This window comes from Tribolium madens, unplaced genomic scaffold, assembly GCF_015345945.1.
Source record: "Tribolium madens isolate multiple individuals breed KSU strain unplaced genomic scaffold, Tmad_KSU_1.1 Scaffold_71;HRSCAF=194;Tcas5.2_LG6, whole genome shotgun sequence".
Taxonomy (NCBI): domain Eukaryota; kingdom Metazoa; phylum Arthropoda; class Insecta; order Coleoptera; family Tenebrionidae; genus Tribolium; species Tribolium madens.
The window spans coordinates 2,830,920-2,849,577 of NW_025401041.1; the positions used below are offsets into that span (position 1 = coordinate 2,830,920).

General features: G+C 37.4%; 6 protein-coding genes across 7 annotated transcripts; 1 reads left to right on the forward strand and 5 right to left on the reverse strand.

The window, feature by feature from the left end:
• Positions 1-67: 67 nt before the first annotated feature.
• On the reverse strand, positions 68-5,683 carry LOC123009355 (dynein axonemal intermediate chain 7-like). The gene is made up of 12 exons (XM_044405593.1): positions 3,228-5,683; positions 2,790-3,179; positions 2,322-2,738; positions 1,997-2,271; positions 1,781-1,947; positions 1,523-1,738; positions 1,307-1,471; positions 1,100-1,256; positions 845-1,060; positions 651-804; positions 277-600; positions 68-229 (listed from the first exon to the last, which is right to left on the reverse strand). Exons 1-12 carry the CDS (start codon positions 4,302-4,304, stop codon positions 92-94), a joined length of 3,696 nt encoding a protein of 1,231 aa, XP_044261528.1. The 5' UTR covers positions 4,305-5,683; the 3' UTR covers positions 68-91.
• LOC123009358 (putative fatty acyl-CoA reductase CG5065) lies at positions 4,611-9,334 on the forward strand. The gene is made up of 5 exons (XM_044405596.1): positions 4,611-4,924; positions 4,972-5,479; positions 8,365-8,560; positions 8,610-8,858; positions 8,907-9,334. The coding sequence occupies exons 1-5, from the start codon at positions 4,727-4,729 to the stop codon at positions 9,295-9,297; spliced, it is 1,542 nt and encodes a 513-aa protein (XP_044261531.1). The 5' UTR covers positions 4,611-4,726; the 3' UTR covers positions 9,298-9,334.
• Positions 9,271-14,761, reverse strand: LOC123009360 (TAR DNA-binding protein 43-like). 2 transcript variants are annotated; one of them, XM_044405600.1, is made up of 7 exons: positions 14,236-14,761; positions 11,810-11,979; positions 11,618-11,758; positions 11,135-11,567; positions 10,592-10,798; positions 10,308-10,455; positions 9,271-9,427 (listed from the first exon to the last, which is right to left on the reverse strand). In XM_044405600.1, exons 1-7 carry the CDS (start codon positions 14,477-14,479, stop codon positions 9,286-9,288), a joined length of 1,485 nt encoding a protein of 494 aa, XP_044261535.1. In that variant the 5' UTR covers positions 14,480-14,761; the 3' UTR covers positions 9,271-9,285. The 2 variants fall into 2 exon arrangements, with proteins under 2 accessions (XP_044261535.1, XP_044261536.1); XM_044405601.1 differs by lacking the exon at positions 9,271-9,427 and having other exon boundaries at positions 9,769-10,455.
• Positions 14,762-14,838: 77 nt separating this feature from the next.
• Positions 14,839-15,846, reverse strand: LOC123009120 (ceramide synthase 5-like). Its single transcript, XM_044405242.1, has 4 exons — positions 15,734-15,846; positions 15,456-15,686; positions 15,050-15,409; positions 14,839-15,004 (listed from the first exon to the last, which is right to left on the reverse strand). The coding sequence occupies exons 1-4, from the start codon at positions 15,844-15,846 to the stop codon at positions 14,839-14,841; spliced, it is 870 nt and encodes a 289-aa protein (XP_044261177.1).
• A 415-nt stretch (positions 15,847-16,261) lies between these two features.
• On the reverse strand, positions 16,262-17,301 carry LOC123009364 (ceramide synthase 5-like). Its single transcript, XM_044405605.1, has 5 exons — positions 17,186-17,301; positions 16,976-17,143; positions 16,691-16,931; positions 16,526-16,644; positions 16,262-16,479 (listed from the first exon to the last, which is right to left on the reverse strand). Exons 1-5 carry the CDS (start codon positions 17,299-17,301, stop codon positions 16,290-16,292), a joined length of 834 nt encoding a protein of 277 aa, XP_044261540.1. The 3' UTR covers positions 16,262-16,289.
• Positions 17,302-17,343: 42 nt separating this feature from the next.
• On the reverse strand, positions 17,344-18,613 carry LOC123009362 (ceramide synthase 6-like). The gene is made up of 4 exons (XM_044405603.1): positions 18,284-18,613; positions 18,028-18,230; positions 17,614-17,979; positions 17,344-17,568 (listed from the first exon to the last, which is right to left on the reverse strand). The coding sequence occupies exons 1-4, from the start codon at positions 18,560-18,562 to the stop codon at positions 17,373-17,375; spliced, it is 1,044 nt and encodes a 347-aa protein (XP_044261538.1). The 5' UTR covers positions 18,563-18,613; the 3' UTR covers positions 17,344-17,372.
• Positions 18,614-18,658: the final 45 nt, after the last annotated feature.

The following is an 18,658-nucleotide window of genomic DNA, read 5'->3' on the forward strand; positions in this document are numbered from 1 at the left end:
ATGCGCTGCTTGCAGACAGGACCGTATTTAAATATTAGGGGTCTATGATAAAAAATTCAAATGCACTTTTATGATTTATTTGTGTGAAAATCTACGAAAAACTTGCCACACGAGTGGCAATCAGTAATTCATACAATGCAAAAGTCACTTCTTTCGTCGCCTTGGCAATTTTATTCTTCACGGCCATACTGGACGTCCCTTTCATCAAATGAAACAAATCGGGATAAAACTAGAACCAAAAAGACATTCCAACCCGTTTCGACTCTTTTAAGTCACCTTCATATTTTCGATCCCCTCCTCTGTGAATGTTTGACTAACTTCAGTGCAGTCGACGTACATAGCAGTCAGTGGTGTAACATGAAGCATTAAATGATTTTTCTGTTTGGTTTTCTCGACATTATATTCCCTCATTTGAAGAACTATGCCTCTGCGACCTGCTGCCATGTTCCACCGAGACCATGCAAAGTTGAAACAGACACTTAATACGGCCATGTCGAAATACAAGTGTTTTTCCATTGGCCAATGTTTTTCACAAGTGTTTTCAATGTAACAAAAAGCGTCGAATGCGGGAAAGACGTCAATTCCCGCGCTTTGCAACATCTGTAAAACGCGACACTGTTACCAACTATAACTCCAAAAACCGAACTTACCCGAACCAACTTTGGGAGAGAGAAATACATCCCGACAATGTCTTGCAACGCGTTATTCGGACTGTTTTGCAATTGCGACAATGCAATCAAGCCGTCTTTGACATTAAACTCCACCATCAAGATGGCGGCGGTAATTTGTACCGAAATAGTGCCACTACGAAAATACTAATATCCCTGATAATTTTCCTACTTACTTGGCTTCTGGACGGATTTCCCATGCTTGGTACGGTAGGTTAGCATACCTGTACACAGCCAATGCAAAAGTCCCACCTTTCCTTGTCCTAAACGTCAATTGGCCTTTTTCTTCATTATGTTTCAAATCATGAACTTCTTTCTTCGTCCAAACTCTACTTTCTTCGTCCCAATAACACACCATGGGTAATTCAAGAAAAACCACGTGATCAGGCCAACTAAACCAACATTACGACACTCGTACCAACATTACTTACGTCAAAGTCACCAAAATAAGTTTATCGAGTTCTTCTTCTTGTTTCTTCATGTCTTCTTCGATTTCTTCAGGGGCCCGACGCACGCCCGGTGGCGGGGGCAAAGGAGGATTATAATCCAAGTAAAGATCAACGTATTCGAGCTGTTTGGGGAGATACACTACAAAGTACATTAAAAGTTGGTACAACTGTGGAAAATTTTCAACTTGCAAGGGGTCAAATTCATGTCAAGCGTAACGAAATCTTGAGGTTGAGGCGGCTGTTTGAGTAAATTGAGGGAATAAACGCCACCTATGATACTAAATTTGCGCAAATTGACAACATGGTCGTTGACAGTTTTGAGGAGGTTTGTTCGAGTTTCATTATAGAGGGCGTCTGTAATTGAGTTAGGTCACGTGATTAACAATGGCGTGCGAGGGAAGTCACCTTCGCTCGCAATAACGTATTCGCTTGCAGTAGGCTCCAATTTCCGGTACGGCACAACCGGGATATCGTCTTCCGGTCCAAAAAACGGTTCTTCCGGTTGGACTTCCTGTACTTCCTCTTCTCCCGGTGGAGGAGGGGGCCGTTCTTTCCTTACTCTATTATTATACTTGTAGAGTAATTTCTCCCTCCATTCAATTTTCATAGCATCATACAAATCTAAAGAAAATTATTTCAAAGCCAACTGTGAGAATAACGTACCTGTGTCGTAATGTTCCGGTACTTCCGGTTTCTGATAAGTGTCACTCAAGTCACTCAGATGGTCGTATTTGACGTAAAGCGTGCGTACCGCCATTTTGTCGCCGTCTATCGAGACCGGAAATTGCACTTCCATCTTCATTTCCGGGAAATTGACTTCAATCCGGGGTCTAAAATTTGATAGTTAAAAGTCAAGATGGCGGCCATTCGGGGAAGTACTTAGGTGGCCGTCTAGGATTGGGTAGTGGGGTCGGCAGCTGTACCCTTAGCCACAAACAAAGGACGATGTTGTCGTCTTGGTACTTGTAATCAGCCGTTGGGATGTTAATTCGGTTCAAATTCCGCTCAATGTCGCGCAACAATCGATATGTGGCAACGTCGAGACTTTTGGCCTGTTGTTGTCGGAAGAGTAACCTTACCCACTTCCAGTTGTCAATCACCGATTGGTCGGTTTCTTCCGCTGTGTCAATCAAGTCGTCCAATTCGTTCAAAAGCTAGCGACAGAAAAATGTAAATGACACTTGAAAAAAAATGGCCGACTTACTTCCAACATGTCCACCGTTCGTCTCGCCGCCTCTTCCATCGTCGTTTGTTCGACCATATTTTCCCACAAATGCAGAAAAGTATTCATTTGGTCACACTTGGCCGGATTTGGGAGTCGACCACAGTTCACATAGAACTCCCAGTCTTCTTGAATCTTCGCATCATGTCTTAGTTTCTTGTTGTAACTGACCACTTCGTTAAAAATTTGAAGAGCGCTTTCTAATTGCTCCATTCTGATTTGTTGTTCAAAAGTTTCTCTTTTTTCTTTCTCGATGGCAGCTTTGCGTTCTTCTTCTAAGCGTATTCGTTCCAATTCTGCAGCTCGTGCTGCTTCTTCTTCTGCTGATATTTTTGCTTTTTCGGCTGCTTCTGCTGCAAGGCGAGCTTTTTCCTTCTTCGAGAGTTTCTTTTTGGGCCCCTGAAACGAACAGAGTGTGTCACTAAAGGGTCATGGTTTGTTTTGGAACACCTTTCTTTTCTTTTTCTTTATTGATTTAGCTACAGTTTCGATGGTTCCGGCTTCGCTTTCTTCACCACTGGCTTCCAGTTCTGCCAAATATTTCATTCGAGCGATTTCGGCCAAAACGTCGTCTTGTGGCTCAATCGCCACTTCTTCTTTTTCTTCTTCAGACTCGACTGTTTTCTTTTTGCCTTTCTTACCTTTTTTACCCTTTTTCTTTTTCGGTTCTTCGTCTTCACTCACCTCCATCTTTACTTTTTTACCTTTCTTTCCCTTGCCTTTCTTCACTTTTATTTTAAATTCACTAGATGCTTTTTTGATTTCACTCTCTTCAATTATATCTTCATACGAATAATCTGAATCTTCATCGGAATCAGCATCTACAAGAGTCCATTGGGACTAAACGCAAAATTAGTTATTTGACACTCAGGAAATGGTATTTTTTACGGAAACATGGCGTTCCACCGATTTAGTCTTAGACCTCACAGTCGAGAAAGATTTTCCAATTTGTGATCCCGAACTCATTATTTTCCTCAAACTTGACGAAGATTTCTTATCTTTCTTCTTCAAACTAACTTCCGAAGCAGTCGGCAAATGCTTGCCTTTCTCTTGTGTTAACATTGTTGCCGAAGGAACTGAAGCACTTTTCTTCACTTTTTTGCCTCTCTTTCCTTTCGCTTTCTTCTTTTTGTGGGCGATGGCAGTCTCAGAAATGGAAACACCTGGTTTAATTTGTTCTTGCGATGGTTCGGGTTCAGTGCTAGATTCACTTTTCTTCAATTTCTTCTTTTTCTTCCCTGTTACACTCATTTGAGACGTGGATGCACCCTTTTTGACCTTTTTCTTCTTCTTTTTACCATCTCCGACACTAATCTCGGAGGTTGAGCGACCTTTTTTCGCTTTCTTTGCTTTCTTTGTTTCTTCTTCTGTTGACACAGCAGACGGGGATTTGTCTATTTTGACTTTACTTTGTTTCTGGGCTGAAGTTTCAGTAATGGAAACTGTTTTACCGGCAGAAGGTGATTTGTCAATCTCTTCGGTTTCTTCCTCCGGTGGTACTTCTTGTTCTTCAGTAGTTGCAATATCCTTTTTACCTTTCTGTCCTTTTTTCTTCTCTTTCTTGCCTTTCTTTTTTCCTACACTTGCCTCAGAAGTGCTTTTCTTCTCTTTTTTGCGTTTCTTTTTCCCTACACTCATCTCAGAAGTGCTTTTCTTTCCTTTTGACACTTTCTTAGAAGAAGCTCTCTTTAAATCAGGTTTAGAAGCCTCCGCTTCAAGCTCTTGCAAGTCAGGAACATCTTCAGGTTTTTCTTCTTTTTGCCCTTCATTTATTTGCTCTGTAGCTAAATTTGGTTCGATTTGTTCTTCATTTTTAGTTTTAGAACTCACGGCTTCTACAGGAGGAGGTTGAATTTCTTCAATTATTTGATCTTCACTTTTCTCAACTACAACATTTTCTAATCCTGGCTCAGAAGTGGCTGCGGTTTTTTCTAATTTTTTATTTTTGGTTTTTCCTTTGGCCATTTTTTGTAATAAAAATAAATTTTTAGAATAAATAAAGTGTCAAAAACGACACGCCAAATGTCAAAGTATTCAAAAATTTGTTTCCGTAGTAGGCTTCAAACACGAAAACTGGACACATTTGGTTCCCAAATTGGCCCAAAACAAAAAAACTGTTTCTAATTGTTTTTGACAATACAATAATTGATCTAACTTTCTTTAATCAATTGTTTCAAGCAAAGACCGTCCTAGATTTCTGCCAACTCATGTGTAGGTAATGAAGATTACCATATCCGCTCTTAATGAGTTATTTGTCCAAGTTTGCTTTAGTCATATTTTTTCTACCATCGAATTCACTCGAAAATTAATTTTCATTGTATGTTAATCGGGGTCCGGGTCAACGCCAACTTCGACTCGACTAAATCAGTTGTAAACAAGCACTCGAAATGGCCGAACTTCCAACAATCACCGAATTTTTCCGCGGAAAAAATATTTTCATAACGGGCGGAAGCGGATTCGTCGGGAAAGTTCTAGTGGAAAAGCTGTTACGATCATGCCCCGACTTGGCAAACATTTACTTACTCATGAGGGAGAAAAAAGGAAAAAGTTTGGAGGAAAGAATCAAACTTATGACAGACCTACCGGTAAGAGTTTTTTAGGACTTAAAATCAAAGTAAGTGTTTTTTGACAGCTTTTTGACACAATCAAATCGAGAAAACCGAAAATTTTGGACAAGATCAAAGTCATCAATGGTGACGTTACTCGGCTCGGCCTCGGCCTTTCTCCCGCCGATCGTCAACTCCTCATCCACAACATCAATGTTATTTTCCACGGAGCCGCCTCTGTGCGTTTCGACGATGCCCTAACCGATGCTGTTTTGTTAAATACGAGGGGGACCCGCGAAGTTGTCAATTTGGCGTTGGCCATGAAAAATTTGGACTCTTTCGTACACATCTCGACCACCTATTGTAACACAGACCGCAAGGTGATTGGCGAACAGTTATACCCGGCCCATGCTGATTGGAGGAAAACTATTGAGATTGCAGAAACTGTTGACAAACATGCCTTGAATATTCTGACTGAAAAATATGTACATCCATTACCAAACACTTACACTTTTACCAAATCATTGGCCGAGCATGTGGTTTACGATTTGTGCAAGGGGAAAATACCGGCGGTGATTTTTCGACCATCGATTGGTGAGTCCGGAAGGTTATTGTACCCTAAATATCATTAAAAATTCAAATTGAATTGAATTTTTAATCGGGACAAACAATAGGGTACATTCTTTTTATGTAACCATTTTACGAAAGCATTGCAAAACTAATTTATAATAAATTGATAAACCACTTTCTTGTGAAGTAATTAATGAGAATTTAATGAGAATGCTTTACGCTTTTCTTACTTTTATTTTTTACATCACTTGAATTGAAAATGAAAGAAAAACAAGCAAGAAAATAGAGTACGATCAAAAAATCTTTCTATCAAGAAGGCGTACACGTTGACGACATTGTCGCCTGGCAGCTAGTTCATATATCAGCTAGATGTCAAAAAATTATTTTCTAATAATTAAAATATTGATTTAAGCAAATTGAATTGCTATATGAAACGTCTTAAAACACCTTAAAATGAGATGTAGTAAAACTGTTACAGTTTACATAAAAATTATTTTGACATTTCTTGGTTGTCATTGTGACATGTTATCTTTCACAGACACACGTTCTAAATTTCTAGGCTTGCTTGATAGACAGACTTGACTTGACAGACTTGATACAGATTGTTCTGTATTTTGCTATGAAGACTACTAGACTAGATATTTTGATTTTGATTTTGGAATATACAGTGGAACCAAAACTAGCGCACAAAATTCCTAATTTTATTGGTCATTAAAAAAAAAAATCCTTGAACAAGTCGACTTCATTTTTGTGAATGATACATTTTCATTATATCGAAAGATCAAGATAACTTGTAATCGAGTCATCTTTGGATCCGAAAACGTATGTTTGTTTTGGAACGAACTGCACATAAAACGTTAAATAAAACGATAAGTTGAAAGGTAAAACGGCAAAATGGGCTGGAGTTAGTTGCTGACATAAAGTCTGTTTTTTTTTTAAATGGAAATGTCAAACAGTCTTAACGTTGGCACCCCTAACAAATTCATTCATGGTAATTTTAATAAAGGAAGTTGGCAGTTCCAGTTTTTGATTATATCAAAGAAAAAGAAAGCAATTAAATTAGTAGGTCTGGTTACGCCGTTTTTGGAGAAAATGCATCAACTTTGAGCTCAGTTTAATAAATTCGACAAAATTTATTGTCGATCTTCATAAACCCTGCTTGTATCTTTTGCAAAATAACTTTTTTGTATACGCTCCCGAAAACAGCTGTTTTAGGGACTCATTTGAGTCCCTAAAATGAGTCTTTTCCGGATTCAATAAAATAGTACGCAAAACGGTTATTTTAAGTACTCAGTGTCCCCAAAAACAGTGTTTGCGGACTAAAAAATAAAATTGGTTACAGAAATTTTTTAATTAGTAAGAGGTGTGAATTCGTTTTTTGGGAGCTTTAACAAAAAAAAATTTGTATGCACCACGTACGCAAAAGGTTTTAGGCGTACTTGATACATAAATAGCTATTTTCTGAATAGACACTCTTTTTTATTAAAGTTGTTGTAGTAAGAAGCTCATTTTTGTCCATAACATTGTACATACAGTGTGGTTCTATCAATATTTTTAGCACTGAATTCTGTCTTTGGACATTAGATAGTGATGTCTGTCCCCAAGTATTCGACTATAAAGACTTACAAAGAGCAAACAAGCACACAAGATTCATAAAAGTCAAAATTTTGACATCACAACATGAAAACATAACCATATTTTTTTTACAAAATTTCTATGGACAAAAACACAAAACAAACCAAATTTTTTCACCAAAATTTTGACTTGGTAATTTCCATTTACATAAAAAAACAGACTTTACTCGTATAATAATAGGGCCGTTCTTTTTTGAAGGTAAATCATAAATTTAATTATTAAAATCATCATCTTTTTGATCATGCCATTTTACCTTTCGACTTTTCATTTTATTTGACGTTTCAGATGTTTTCGGATCCAAGAATGACTCGATTACAAATTATCTTGATCTCTCGTTACTATTATTTACAACGTCAATGATTTTTAAGTAACGTCATTATCACAATTTTTTTAAATGGCAACTAATATTTTTGTTTACTGTTTTTGGTAACATTTTCTTTTAAAAAAGATAGAAGAATGTATACCTGTTACCAAAAACAGTCAACAAAATTTTTGGTTGCCATTTAAAAATTAAAGATGACGTTATTAATCAAAATCCATTTATAAAAATAAAATCCATCTGTTTGAGGAAGTTTTTGAAAAATGACCCATAAAAATATGAATTTTGTGCGTTACTTTTGGTTCACTTGTATTATTTTTAGCTTTGGACCCGTTAAGTTTTAATTGCTAAAAAATCCAGTGGCGTAGACTTAAACGGGGTCAATATCAAATTTAATCAAATGATTGAAAAAAATCAATTGTGCAACATCCCAATTGTTAGAATGTTTACTTAGTGACGATCATTATTTAAAAAATTACGCTATCCACAGGTTTTTTAATGTTAATACTCGTTTCTCAGTTTTTTTGCATTTTCTTTTTCATTTTTAAAACCATGCGATCAAAAAAAAAATTAATTAGAGTACGCGACGATTAATATTCTACAGTTGGCAACAATTTTTGCTGGAAATTTTTCACATAAAACTGGAAGTGAAAATGACCATTCACCGTTTTCGTCTTGTACAGTATTTTTGTAACTTGCAAGAATAAAAATTTTCTGCTCTAAAGCGAACATTATTTCACTCAAAAAGAATAAAACCCAAACTTGTCAAAGTTTCCGCTGACATTTGAAGTCAAATATCAGAGTTGCCATCTGAAGAATCACCGCCTACTCTAATTTATTTTTTTTTGATCGCACGGTATTAAAAAGATAGATTTTAAAAGGAATTAAATGTAATAAAATAAGTGAAAAACATCTTGAAAACAACAAAAAAATGTTTATCCATGTTTAATTTTAGTTATTTCCACCGCTTTCGAGCCATTCCCGGGCTGGATTGACAACTTTAACGGCCCTGTGGGGCTCCTGGTGGCCTCCGGCAAAGGCATCATCCACAGCGTGTTCAGTGACCCCGACGTAATCGCCGATTACGTCCCTGTGGACATCCTAGCCAAGGCCATGATTATAGCGGCTTGGAAACAAGCCGTCAAAGTCACGTATTGTTGGTTTAAAATCACCGAAACCTCCCTTAACTTACCATTTTAGGGGTCCCGACCGTCTGAATCCTGTCTTCTACAACGGCAGCAACAACGATGTGCAACCCATCACCATGGGAGCCATGGTCGAAATGGGAAAAGACATATGCAAGGAGGTGCCCTTCAACGACGTCTTATGGTACCCCTCCGGGTCGGTTAATAAGTGCTACTACGCCTACTTGCTCAAAGTTTACTTCTACCATCTACTTCCCGCGTTACTACTCGATGGGTTGCTCAAAATCATGGGCAAAAAGCCTATGTAAGTCACTAGATTGGTGTTTGATCGATAATTCCGTTTTGTTGTCAGGTTGGTGAAAATCCAGAGACGGATTTTTGTTGCGAATATGGCCCTTGAGTACTTCTCGAGGAACCAATGGGAGTTTCTCAATGACAAGGCGGTGGAATTGCAGAAAGACTTGCTTGAGGAGGATTATGGGAGTTTCCAATATGGAGAGGACGACGTTGAGCCCTACGATTACTTCGTCAAGGCCACGATGGGAGGGAGGAGGTATCTGTTGAAAGAGGACGATGATAGTTTGGAACAGGCCAAAAAACACTCAAGAAGGATGTGGATCCTGTCAAGATTATTCACTGTTGTTTGGTACTTAGCCTTGGTTTGGTTAATTTTCGTCAAGATTGACATTATTTCGGTCATTTTTAACAAGTATAGAGAGTTTTGTGTGTACTTAACTGAGTAGTGGTGAAAATAAAGCATATTTCATTTCCAACAATTTATTCAACAATCTTATTAAAATAATCTTGAATCTCCATCGCTCGAGCTCAGTCTTGTGTGTTACGCCTCCGGGCCTCAATACCAATCCCAGGTACCTAAACAAAACCCTAATTAATCACGTGACTCAATTCTACCTCCAATCAGTGTTAAAGTCGACCATCAATCAGTGTATTTTGTCCAAAAATTTGAATCAAACTTACTCAGTCAGACGTCTTCACACCCTGCATGTCCCACCATTCGTCCCCCATTTACTACACTCATTCACCACACTTTTGTTTAATTTCAAGTCTCTTCATGCAATCTGTCAAGACACAGGGAGAAAGGAGCACTACGACGGCGCACACTTGACTTAAAACTGACTTAAGTACAAGTGGCGCCGTCTCTACGACAATCAAGGATTTATCGTTATCAACTTAAATAAAAAACAAAACACAGATCATCTGCACTCATATAATATTATCACCTCTTTTACATAATTTTCCTTTAAAAACCCAGTCAAACACAATTAAATATACAGTCACTATCTTTTTAAAACTCTTACGATGAAAGATCCAACCGTCGTGATGCACTTAGAAGAAAAAAAACAGAACTGCCAACTTCGGCAAATCAAAATCACCAAATATTCAATACATTTTCTTTTTCCCTAGACTAATCTACATTACAAGCAAAAGCTTCCGGAAAACTATTTCAACCAACAAATACAAAACAAAACAAAATCACCTCACACACTTCCGGCATATTAACAAATGAGTATATTTTGTATAAAATTGACTAGTCCTCGAATTTTCCACTTGACATTCACACAACATTTCCGAAAGCTTTTCTCAACATGTGCTGAATTATATTACTTGAGAGACACACACTAAGTGGGCAAGAAAACAGAAAGAAACGTAATAGAAAAATCAAAATGAAGGAAAAGGATGTGGATAGAATGATTGTGATTGGTTGGTTTAAAATTATTTGATTTAGTCGTACTTGAGAAATCCCTTGTTCTCCTGGGCCTGTTGAGGGGGCGGTCGAGGCCATTGGCCGCCATCTTGATTTTGACCGCCACCCTGATTCATCCAATTGAGAAAACCTGGATTGCTGCTACCCCCCTGGTTGCTGCCGTTCGGCGTGTTGCCTAAAACACCACGGAAGCGTAACAGAGGCACGGGGACGAGACAACGAGCAGATTGCGATATTTTTTTTCCACACTAAATTGTGTAACGCACTCGACTACGTCTCGCAATCTACTCGCGCACTTTTTTGACCCTTACCGCTGTTATTGTTGGGGCCGTTGTTGAAGCCCTGATTGAAATTCGGTTCGGGCTGATTCTGTAAATTACCGATAAGCCCCCAGCCTGCTTGATTCAATGCGGCAGCGACCAGAGCGGGATTCATGGGTAAAGCGCTCAAATTCAAACCCAAACCCAACGGATTACAGCTTTGTTGGTTACTACCTTGCTGACCTTGACCGGTTATACCTATAATGGGGAACACATCGCAACACATTCATCGATTTCGAAATTTTTTACTCAATTAATTACACTCATAACAAACGACTAATAATAATTAAACAGCAACATTTTTTCTTCACAGAAACATCAAACCATAACCTACAATCATTCAAACACTTGAAACATTACGGAATTGTATGTATAGTAAGGAAAGGAAACAAATAAAGGCTCACCTTGCCCCTAGACTGGTTAAATCTTGTTAATCGGGAGTTTGGAAGAGGAGTTGACAAAGGAGGCCGGGGTCAAAAACTTAACTAAACAAGCGTAGCGAGTGAAGTAAACTTAAATATTAATAAAACTCACCTAAAGCCTGTAAATTTGGCATGTCGATATTCCCCCTCGGTCCTTGATTGCTCCAATTCCCCTGATTCGGTCCTGGATTGTATCTTTGTTGGTACATTCCTGGTCCGTCTGATCCCGGTCCGCTCCTGTTATTACCATGATTGGCACCTCGCGGTCCGCCGCCCCCGTAACCGCCACCTCGTGTTTCCGATTTGGGGGCGGCATTTGAAACGTGAACTGACACACCTTTGATGATGTGATCCTCGCCGCAGAGACTTTGGGCCACTTCGGGGTCCAAAAATGTGACGAAACTGAACGCGCGAAACGGTTTCGGGATGAAAACATCGGTGACTTCGCCGTATTTGCCAAAATATTCGCGAAGATCATCGGCAGTTAGTTCTTCGGTGCAACGGCCGATAAACACCTTGCAGGGCACTTGTTGGATCAGACCTTCCTAGAAAAATCGGTTATTGTGAGGCAAAGCCGAGTCAAAAATTGACTTACTTTAGAATTGGGTACTTTGACGTCACACCACCGACCATCAATCATGTGCCTTTGGGCCAACACACGCATTTGGGATTCATACGATGCGAATCGGATGAAACCGAAGCCTTTCGATTGGCCGGTTTTGGGGTCTTTCTTAACCTTAAAAAATCGTTTTTTATATAATTGCTTGAAAAATTCTTAATTTATTACTTGAGCCATCAAAACTTCACCGAACGTTTCAAAATATTCCCGTAAATTCTGTTCAGTTGTTTTCCAAGGTAATCCTAACACTATCAAATCTGTACATCTTAGTTTTGTTTCCATACGTTTCGTTTTCGCTGTTGAATTTTCTAAATTGTCGTCCGACTTCCGTTTGTTTTCTGAAAAACACAGAAAAATTACTGCTTGTTTACGACTCCAACATCAATTTTTAATTTATGATTGAAAAACGACAAAAAAATCTTTTTTTTTGTCGTACCCCCTTTTAACTACGCCACTGAACAAAACATTTAAACATCGGAAATTCATAGCCTTTCTGACAATTTAAATTTTTTACCCAATGATTATAAAATTATCATTTTATTTAGGTTTTTACATGAAAGAAATTTGAAAAAAAAAGTCAAATGTCAAAAAATAAATGACGAAATTTTTTGACAGATAGAATTTTTTAAACATTTTTTTCATGTTCCTGGTATCTTATCTTCCTTGAAATTTATCTATGGGGCGCGAGTTCTGGCGCACCCTGTATTTAATTCATAAGTAAAAAAAATAAGTAATTTTTTTATCATACAATGTGGTTATAAATGATTTTCATCTAGCCAGCAGTGAATTTTCCATGTAAGTAAAATAAAAATGCCGCTTTACGAAAATAGAGATACCTACTTGTTTTAACTCAAAAAAATCGTCGTTTACTAAGCGTCCACTTCGAAAATAGTATACATTATTATCCATTATTATTGGAAATTAGTTGAAACAATAAAAGTTTAATTAACAACAATTTATTATTAATTAATAAGTGACACTAATGACAGAACTAGAGCTTTCAAAAAAGTAGATCGTTGCAAATAAAGTTACATGCAAAAAAAATTCCAAACTAGCTAGATGAAAATCATTTATAATCACTCTGTATTTGATGACTACAAAAGTTAAAAATTCAAAACCTCTAATAATTTTGATTAGAACCAAACAAAAATAAGAAAAAACATTTTTTATTCTTCTTGTGCTCCTATAAAAATTCTAATTTGACATAAAACAACAATAAATGACCTCAAAATGATTTCAAAAATATGCAAAAACACCACATCATTTTTCTTTTTAAATTTTAAATTAAAAAAAAAACACATTTTATTAAAAACGCCACTGGAAAAACATTAAATATTAAAATTCATAGCCTTCTTTGACAATATTTCTAAAATTCTCAATTTTTTAGCAGTAACATGAAAAAAAGTAATATAACCTTTTTTAGTTTACATCAAAAAGAAAAACTGCAATTTTTTTTTATATTCTTATGACTAAAAAGGTAAACATTCAAAACCTCTAAATTAGCACCAAACAAAAATTAAAAAAAAATTAAATTAATTCTTGTTGTGCAACTGATAAAATTTTAATATGAAATAAAACAATAATAAATAACCTTTAAAAGAACATAAATCACTGATTAAAAAGTAAGAAAGATTTAATAACCTGGACAAATTTTAAATTTGCCAATGGAGGTACTATAATTAGTTTTTTATTGTATTTTAATCTAAATTACATTAAAATAAAATATTTCTTATTTTCTTATAAATAAAAATATTTAAAAATAACGTAACAATCCAAGACAATTTGTAACTATTTAGAAATGTCAATCTTCTTTTAAACATTCAAACAATTTCCTTTTGTAATAAACAATGTAAATTAATGCTTGTAATTTTTATTTCCTTATCGCAAATGACACATCATACGTCATCGATAACAGCTACGCCACTGGAGAGCGTTAAAATTCTGACACTATTGACTTTGAAATTCTCGTGCAATCAAAACAAAGTAGCGAATTATCGAGAACAATCAATAAAAATCAATTTTTGATATAATAATGTATTATTGTATCAACAAGAAATTACTCTCTAGGATTTAGGGATATTCGTGAATAGGTTGCCATAAATTTGGTTAGGATAGTTTGTAGTGACAAACAAAAGATATCGTAACTAGTGTCAAAATTTAGGTTAAGTCACCTGTCAGCTTGTAAAGATAACTCAATTGATAGTTGACAGCAGGTTGACAGAAAAAGTCAACCGTCAACAACAAGGAGTAACCAACCCTAGGCAATCGAAATTACTACTGAAAATTCTAGTTACAAACAACATGAAAAACGTATTTTCCTAAAAATTCAAATGTTAGGTGGTAATCTCTTGTTGACAAATCTGTAAATCAAAGAATGTTATTTTTATTTCCTTGTGACAGGGTACGCCACTGGACTACAATTGAAATCCTGACATTATTGACCTTGAAATTCTGTTACAAACGAAACAAACTAGCGAATAATAAAAGACAATCAATAAAAATCAATTTTCAATTGACTGCCTTATGACAGCGTCACAGATGTCAAAAAAGCACAACCTCCTATGATTATCATAAATAACCCCAACCCCTCGCACCTTTGGGAAAGACACAGTAGAAAATCTGTGAGCCCCATCCGATCTCCGGCGGCGGATGCAGCCGCCCCTCGCTCAATCGCACCCCTCTCATCGCTTTCGTTTCGGGATTCCTGTACTTGAGTCCCGAGGAGCCCGGGAACTGTGCCGCCAGAGTGCTCAGAAGTAGAGTCCCGTCATCTTCCGTGGGCAACTCGATGGGCTCCTCGCCCTCGTCCTCGGCCACTTGGAGGTACTCCACCGACATTCTCACTCACGCACCCTCACACAGACACACAATTTAAGCGTATTTGTAAATACGCTTGCACGCACTTGTCACTAAAATAAAATGGCAGCCGATGCAGATGCGTATTTGTTTTTTGACGTATTTCCGGTTCGTTGCACACTAGGATTGAACGAGAGTACGCGCCGCAGGGGGCGGCTAACGGGGGCGGCGAGTCAATAATGAACCCATTGGGATTTAATCACGAGTAATGATTGATTTCGGGCCAATTTTGGAGAATTAGCGATTTTGAATGACGGCTGACAGGTGACACAAACAATGGCGGCAAATTTAAATTTGTTTATTGATAGTGTATATTTGGTTGCCTACACAGCCAACGTTTATCAATCCTTACCAGTTTTGGAGCACACATTTCTAACAACAATTTTAATTATAGAAACAGTCCAAATCGAGTTGAGGAGTACATAAGTGAACAAACACCCAGTCATTATGTAATAAGCCAGATAATTGGACAAGTCGGGCAAAAACTGGTGCGCATCCACTAACCATCTACAAAAAAATCAAAATATGAACGAACTAGTTGCTATTAATTACCTGCGAATGACCCAATTTGGATACAAACCAAATCTGCACACAATCCAAACTCCAGTAAACACAACCAAAGCCACATTACACCCCTTTTTACAGCCTAAATAGTTTGCAGTTTTGGCAATTTCGAGAAAAATATCACACAAGTCATGTAACAACAATGCGACGCTGTACATTTGTATAACGTTCATTTTCCATACAAAAAACGAAGTTGTAATAATACCAATGTGGTGTATAAGCATTAGAAAAAAATCTTTTCGATTAATATCGAAATAAATGCTCCACAAAGCAGTCCACATGTACGCCGTACATATCATAAAGTGACACCAAATATCAGTGGAAACGCTCTGGCTGTAAAAATGAATCCTGAAAAACAAAAATTAAAAAAAAATCGTTGTATTAGAGAGTTTACCAGAAATTATTTGAGTCCCAAAACCAAGGTTTGTCCCACAGGACCCACAAAACGTAAGCACAAACAGAAGAGTAATAGACTAGTCGCCATAAACTTTCGTTCAATTTTCGTAAATTTATTCGGTTTTTGAGACAATTTTTTGACACAGCTTGGGCTTGATTTGAGTTCCATTTTGTGGATTTTTGGATTGTTTTTTCCAAAAGCGGGTTTACAAATTTTGGAAACACAAATCTACAATAAAGTGTCACACTTATCGTTTCAAATTATCAAAACATTACTTTTCGAGGCCAATTCGTACAAGAAGGATAAATGGGGTTAAAAGTATGGGATAAGTCAATTCCCAATAATTCCGTTTTCTTGAATCACCAATTTGTAAATCAAAATTTAGCATTTTCGAACTGTTGAGCTTCAAAGAAATACTAAAGTTGGTTGAAATTATTTTTAACTAGCTCAAAAATAAAAATATTTGCTTTTTATCTTAGCGATAAGAACACATTTACAATTTTAGCTTATAAACTAGATATTTTGGTTACAGTTACAGTTATTAAATATATTAAAATACAGTTTTTGCGGAGAAATTGTTGCTTCCAGACGAGGCGAATCCGAGTTTGGAATAGCCAGTGAGTCCGCAAAAACTGTTACACAACAAGCTCTCAAAAACATATTCAAACCTCTTATTATGTATGCTTAAATCCTCTAAAATAGTGGTTAAAGATAAATATTGCACCTACGTAAAACCACTATTTCACTTAGTCTGAAAAAAACACATTTTTAGGAGCGTATAAAAAAAACACATTTTGTTTAAATTTCTTTATTTTTTCATGATTAGAATAATCATTCTTCATCATCTGATCTTGCATCTCCTTTTAAATGACCTCTAGCGAGTAAAGAGGCCGCCATTTTAAATATATAGAACGTCCAAATAAAGTCAAGTATGAGAAAAAGAAACATAAAGGCAATAAATATGTAATACATGGCAAAACAAGTGAAGTTTGGCAGAATTTTAGGGACGTCCAAAATGACACTAAAACAGTTCTAACAAAATAAAGCACAAATGAGACAATACCTACTTTTTAATTATCCAAAACGGGAAAAAACCCAATCTTGTAACCACCCAAACCAAGGTGAAAATAACAAAAAATGTGTGAAACATCCTTTGACATTTTAAATATTTAGCAATTTTGGCACCCTAAAACAAAAAATGCTCATCCTGGTAGGAAAAATACAGTATACACCTCTAGAAAAATATCGCAGCAGTCGTGCAAAACCAACCCAAGACTCAACATGCGAAAAAAATTGGCATTCCAACAAAGACACGCAAAAATAATGACTGAAATGTGGTGTACCAACATTATAAAAAAGTCTTTGCGTCTCACGTCGAAGTAGAGACTGAGCAAAAACGACCACATGAACGTCAAAGAAATGGAGAAATGCCACCAGATGTCGCTTGGTACCGTCTGGTTGTAGAAATCAGTCCTAGAAAAAATACTGTATGCAACTCGGGCGAAATGTAGACTTACCAACACTCGTTTATGTCCCACAACCATGGCTTGGGCCACAGGATTATAGCGCCCCCGAGTGAGGCGCATGTGAAGTACAAACATTTCCAAACACTTTCGGTGAATTTTGTTAAAAGTGGGGTTTTAACCGGTCCACCTAACCAAACCCCCAGTGGCCCAAAAATGTATCTTTGATCAAGAAATTATTGTTTTACTGTTAAATAAACTCACTTTTCGGACAAATGACGGATGATGAGCACAAGTGGGGCCAAAATAATCGGATAAATGAGTTCCTTAATATTTTTTTCGCGTTTGTTACCAAAATCCATACCCGTATCTAGCCACATATCAAACAATACTATTTTTTTCTAATTAAATGAAACAACTAGTAGGCTGTGATGCTTTATTGTGACGTCATTTAATTATCGCCCGACTCGTCCTCACTGCTCGACCTGACGTCCCCCTCGACATGGCCCGCCCCAAACGCCGCCACTGCTACTTTGACAATCAAATACGTCCAAAAGCAGTGCAACCCGAGTAAAAGTATTAATAAAATATTAAACGTGTAGTAGGCGGGGAAATTCGGTAGATGTTTGGGAGATTCTAGCAAAGTCCTGCAAACACAACGTAAAAAAAGTCACTAAAAGTAAAATCCCTACTGGTTGATGATCCAAAACGGGTAAATCCCCAACCTTGTCACGATCCATACTAGGGTGAAAATCGAAAACAGGGCTGTACAAGTTGTGTCATATTTCACGTATTTGGCGGCTTTCGCCGCTTCGACAAAAATGTCGGCGCAGTCGTGAACCAGGAGTACCAACGTCCCGATTTTGAAAACTCCCGCCAACCATGAGAAGCTTAAAAGCAAGATGGCGGCGGTGTGGTGGATGAACATTTGCCAAAAATCCTTGCGTTTGACGTCGAGTGAGAATTGGCCCACTACCAAAGACCAATAAAATGCGAGTGACAGCATATAGTACCACCATATGTCATTAGTGATGGTCAGTGAAGCCGGATATCCGGTCCTGCAACACAAGACGGAGCTGAGTGAAACTATACAACACCAGTCGTACCAACACTCCCTTATATGCCACAACCATGGCTTGTCCCACAGTACTACCAACCCAAAAGTGAAAAGACACGTGTAGTAACTGCATCGCCAGCAATTTTCACAAAATTTCCACAAAACCGATGGCCGATCTTGATGTTTTCTTAGACGGAGCCATTTTTCCACTTCTCGTTCACTCATGTCGAGTTGTTTGGCCACTCCTGCGATCTACAATCAAAGTGGCCTATGACTCAAGTTGCCAACTTAATTTCAAAACTTACCTGATCCTTAGGCATACTTTTTAGTGTGGAATATACACTTTCCAGGACCGGATTAGGAAACGCCATCTTGATTTTGCGCTTTTTCAAACCAAGGTGAATCCCCAAAGGCTCAAAACAATAATGGGTAAGTAAAAATCGCAAAGATAACATTCCCAAGGCCATTGGTAGTGGGTAAAGGAGGTTCCAGTAATCGACATATTGGATTTGGATGCCGCCATATTTCGTGGGCGTGACTACCCATACTAGTTCATCCCAAAGTGTGTGTAAGAATACAGCCATGACATTTTATTGCATTATGACGTTTAGAAATGTCAGATTCACATTTTTCAAAATTTGAAAAGTCTAGATGGCGCTACGTCGTCAAAGCGGGAAATT

Coding starts and splice junctions, on each gene's coding strand:
- LOC123009358 (XM_044405596.1), top strand. CDS start 4,727: ATGGCCGAACTTCCAACAATCACCGAATTTTTCCGCGGAAAAAATATT. Junction 5,480..8,364: donor GATTTTTCGACCATCGATTG/GTGAGTCCGGAA, acceptor GTTTAATTTTAG/TTATTTCCACCGCTTTCGAG. Junction 8,859..8,906: donor ATCATGGGCAAAAAGCCTAT/GTAAGTCACTAG, acceptor TTTTGTTGTCAG/GTTGGTGAAAATCCAGAGAC.
- LOC123009364 (XM_044405605.1), bottom strand. CDS start 17,301: ATGTGGCTAGATACGGGTATGGATTTTGGTAACAAACGCGAAAAAAAT. Junction 16,645..16,690: donor GCTGCGATATTTTTCTAGAG/GTGTATACTGTA, acceptor TTTTTGTTTTAG/GGTGCCAAAATTGCTAAATA. Junction 16,480..16,525: donor CCGTTTTGGATAATTAAAAA/GTAGGTATTGTC, acceptor GAACTGTTTTAG/TGTCATTTTGGACGTCCCTA.
- LOC123009362 (XM_044405603.1), bottom strand. CDS start 18,562: ATGGCTGTATTCTTACACACACTTTGGGATGAACTAGTATGGGTAGTC. Junction 18,231..18,283: donor AAAGTATGCCTAAGGATCAG/GTAAGTTTTGAA, acceptor CTTTGATTGTAG/ATCGCAGGAGTGGCCAAACA. Junction 17,980..18,027: donor TGGCATATAAGGGAGTGTTG/GTACGACTGGTG, acceptor CTTGTGTTGCAG/GACCGGATATCCGGCTTCAC.
- LOC123009360 (XM_044405600.1), bottom strand. CDS start 14,479: ATGTCGGTGGAGTACCTCCAAGTGGCCGAGGACGAGGGCGAGGAGCCC. Junction 10,799..11,134: donor GCCAAATTTACAGGCTTTAG/GTGAGTTTTATT, acceptor TCCCCATTATAG/GTATAACCGGTCAAGGTCAG. Junction 10,456..10,591: donor CGGCCCCAACAATAACAGCG/GTAAGGGTCAAA, acceptor GTGGTGTTTTAG/GCAACACGCCGAACGGCAGC.
- LOC123009355 (XM_044405593.1), bottom strand. CDS start 4,304: ATGGCCAAAGGAAAAACCAAAAATAAAAAATTAGAAAAAACCGCAGCC. Junction 2,739..2,789: donor TAAAGAAAAAGAAAAGAAAG/GTGTTCCAAAAC, acceptor TGTTCGTTTCAG/GGGCCCAAAAAGAAACTCTC. Junction 1,061..1,099: donor CTTATTTTGGTGACTTTGAC/GTAAGTAATGTT, acceptor ATGTTGGTTTAG/TTGGCCTGATCACGTGGTTT.
- LOC123009120 (XM_044405242.1), bottom strand. CDS start 15,846: ATGCTAAATTTTGATTTACAAATTGGTGATTCAAGAAAACGGAATTAT. Junction 15,687..15,733: donor GTACGAATTGGCCTCGAAAA/GTAATGTTTTGA, acceptor ACTTTATTGTAG/ATTTGTGTTTCCAAAATTTG. Junction 15,410..15,455: donor TGGGACTCAAATAATTTCTG/GTAAACTCTCTA, acceptor TTTGTTTTTCAG/GATTCATTTTTACAGCCAGA.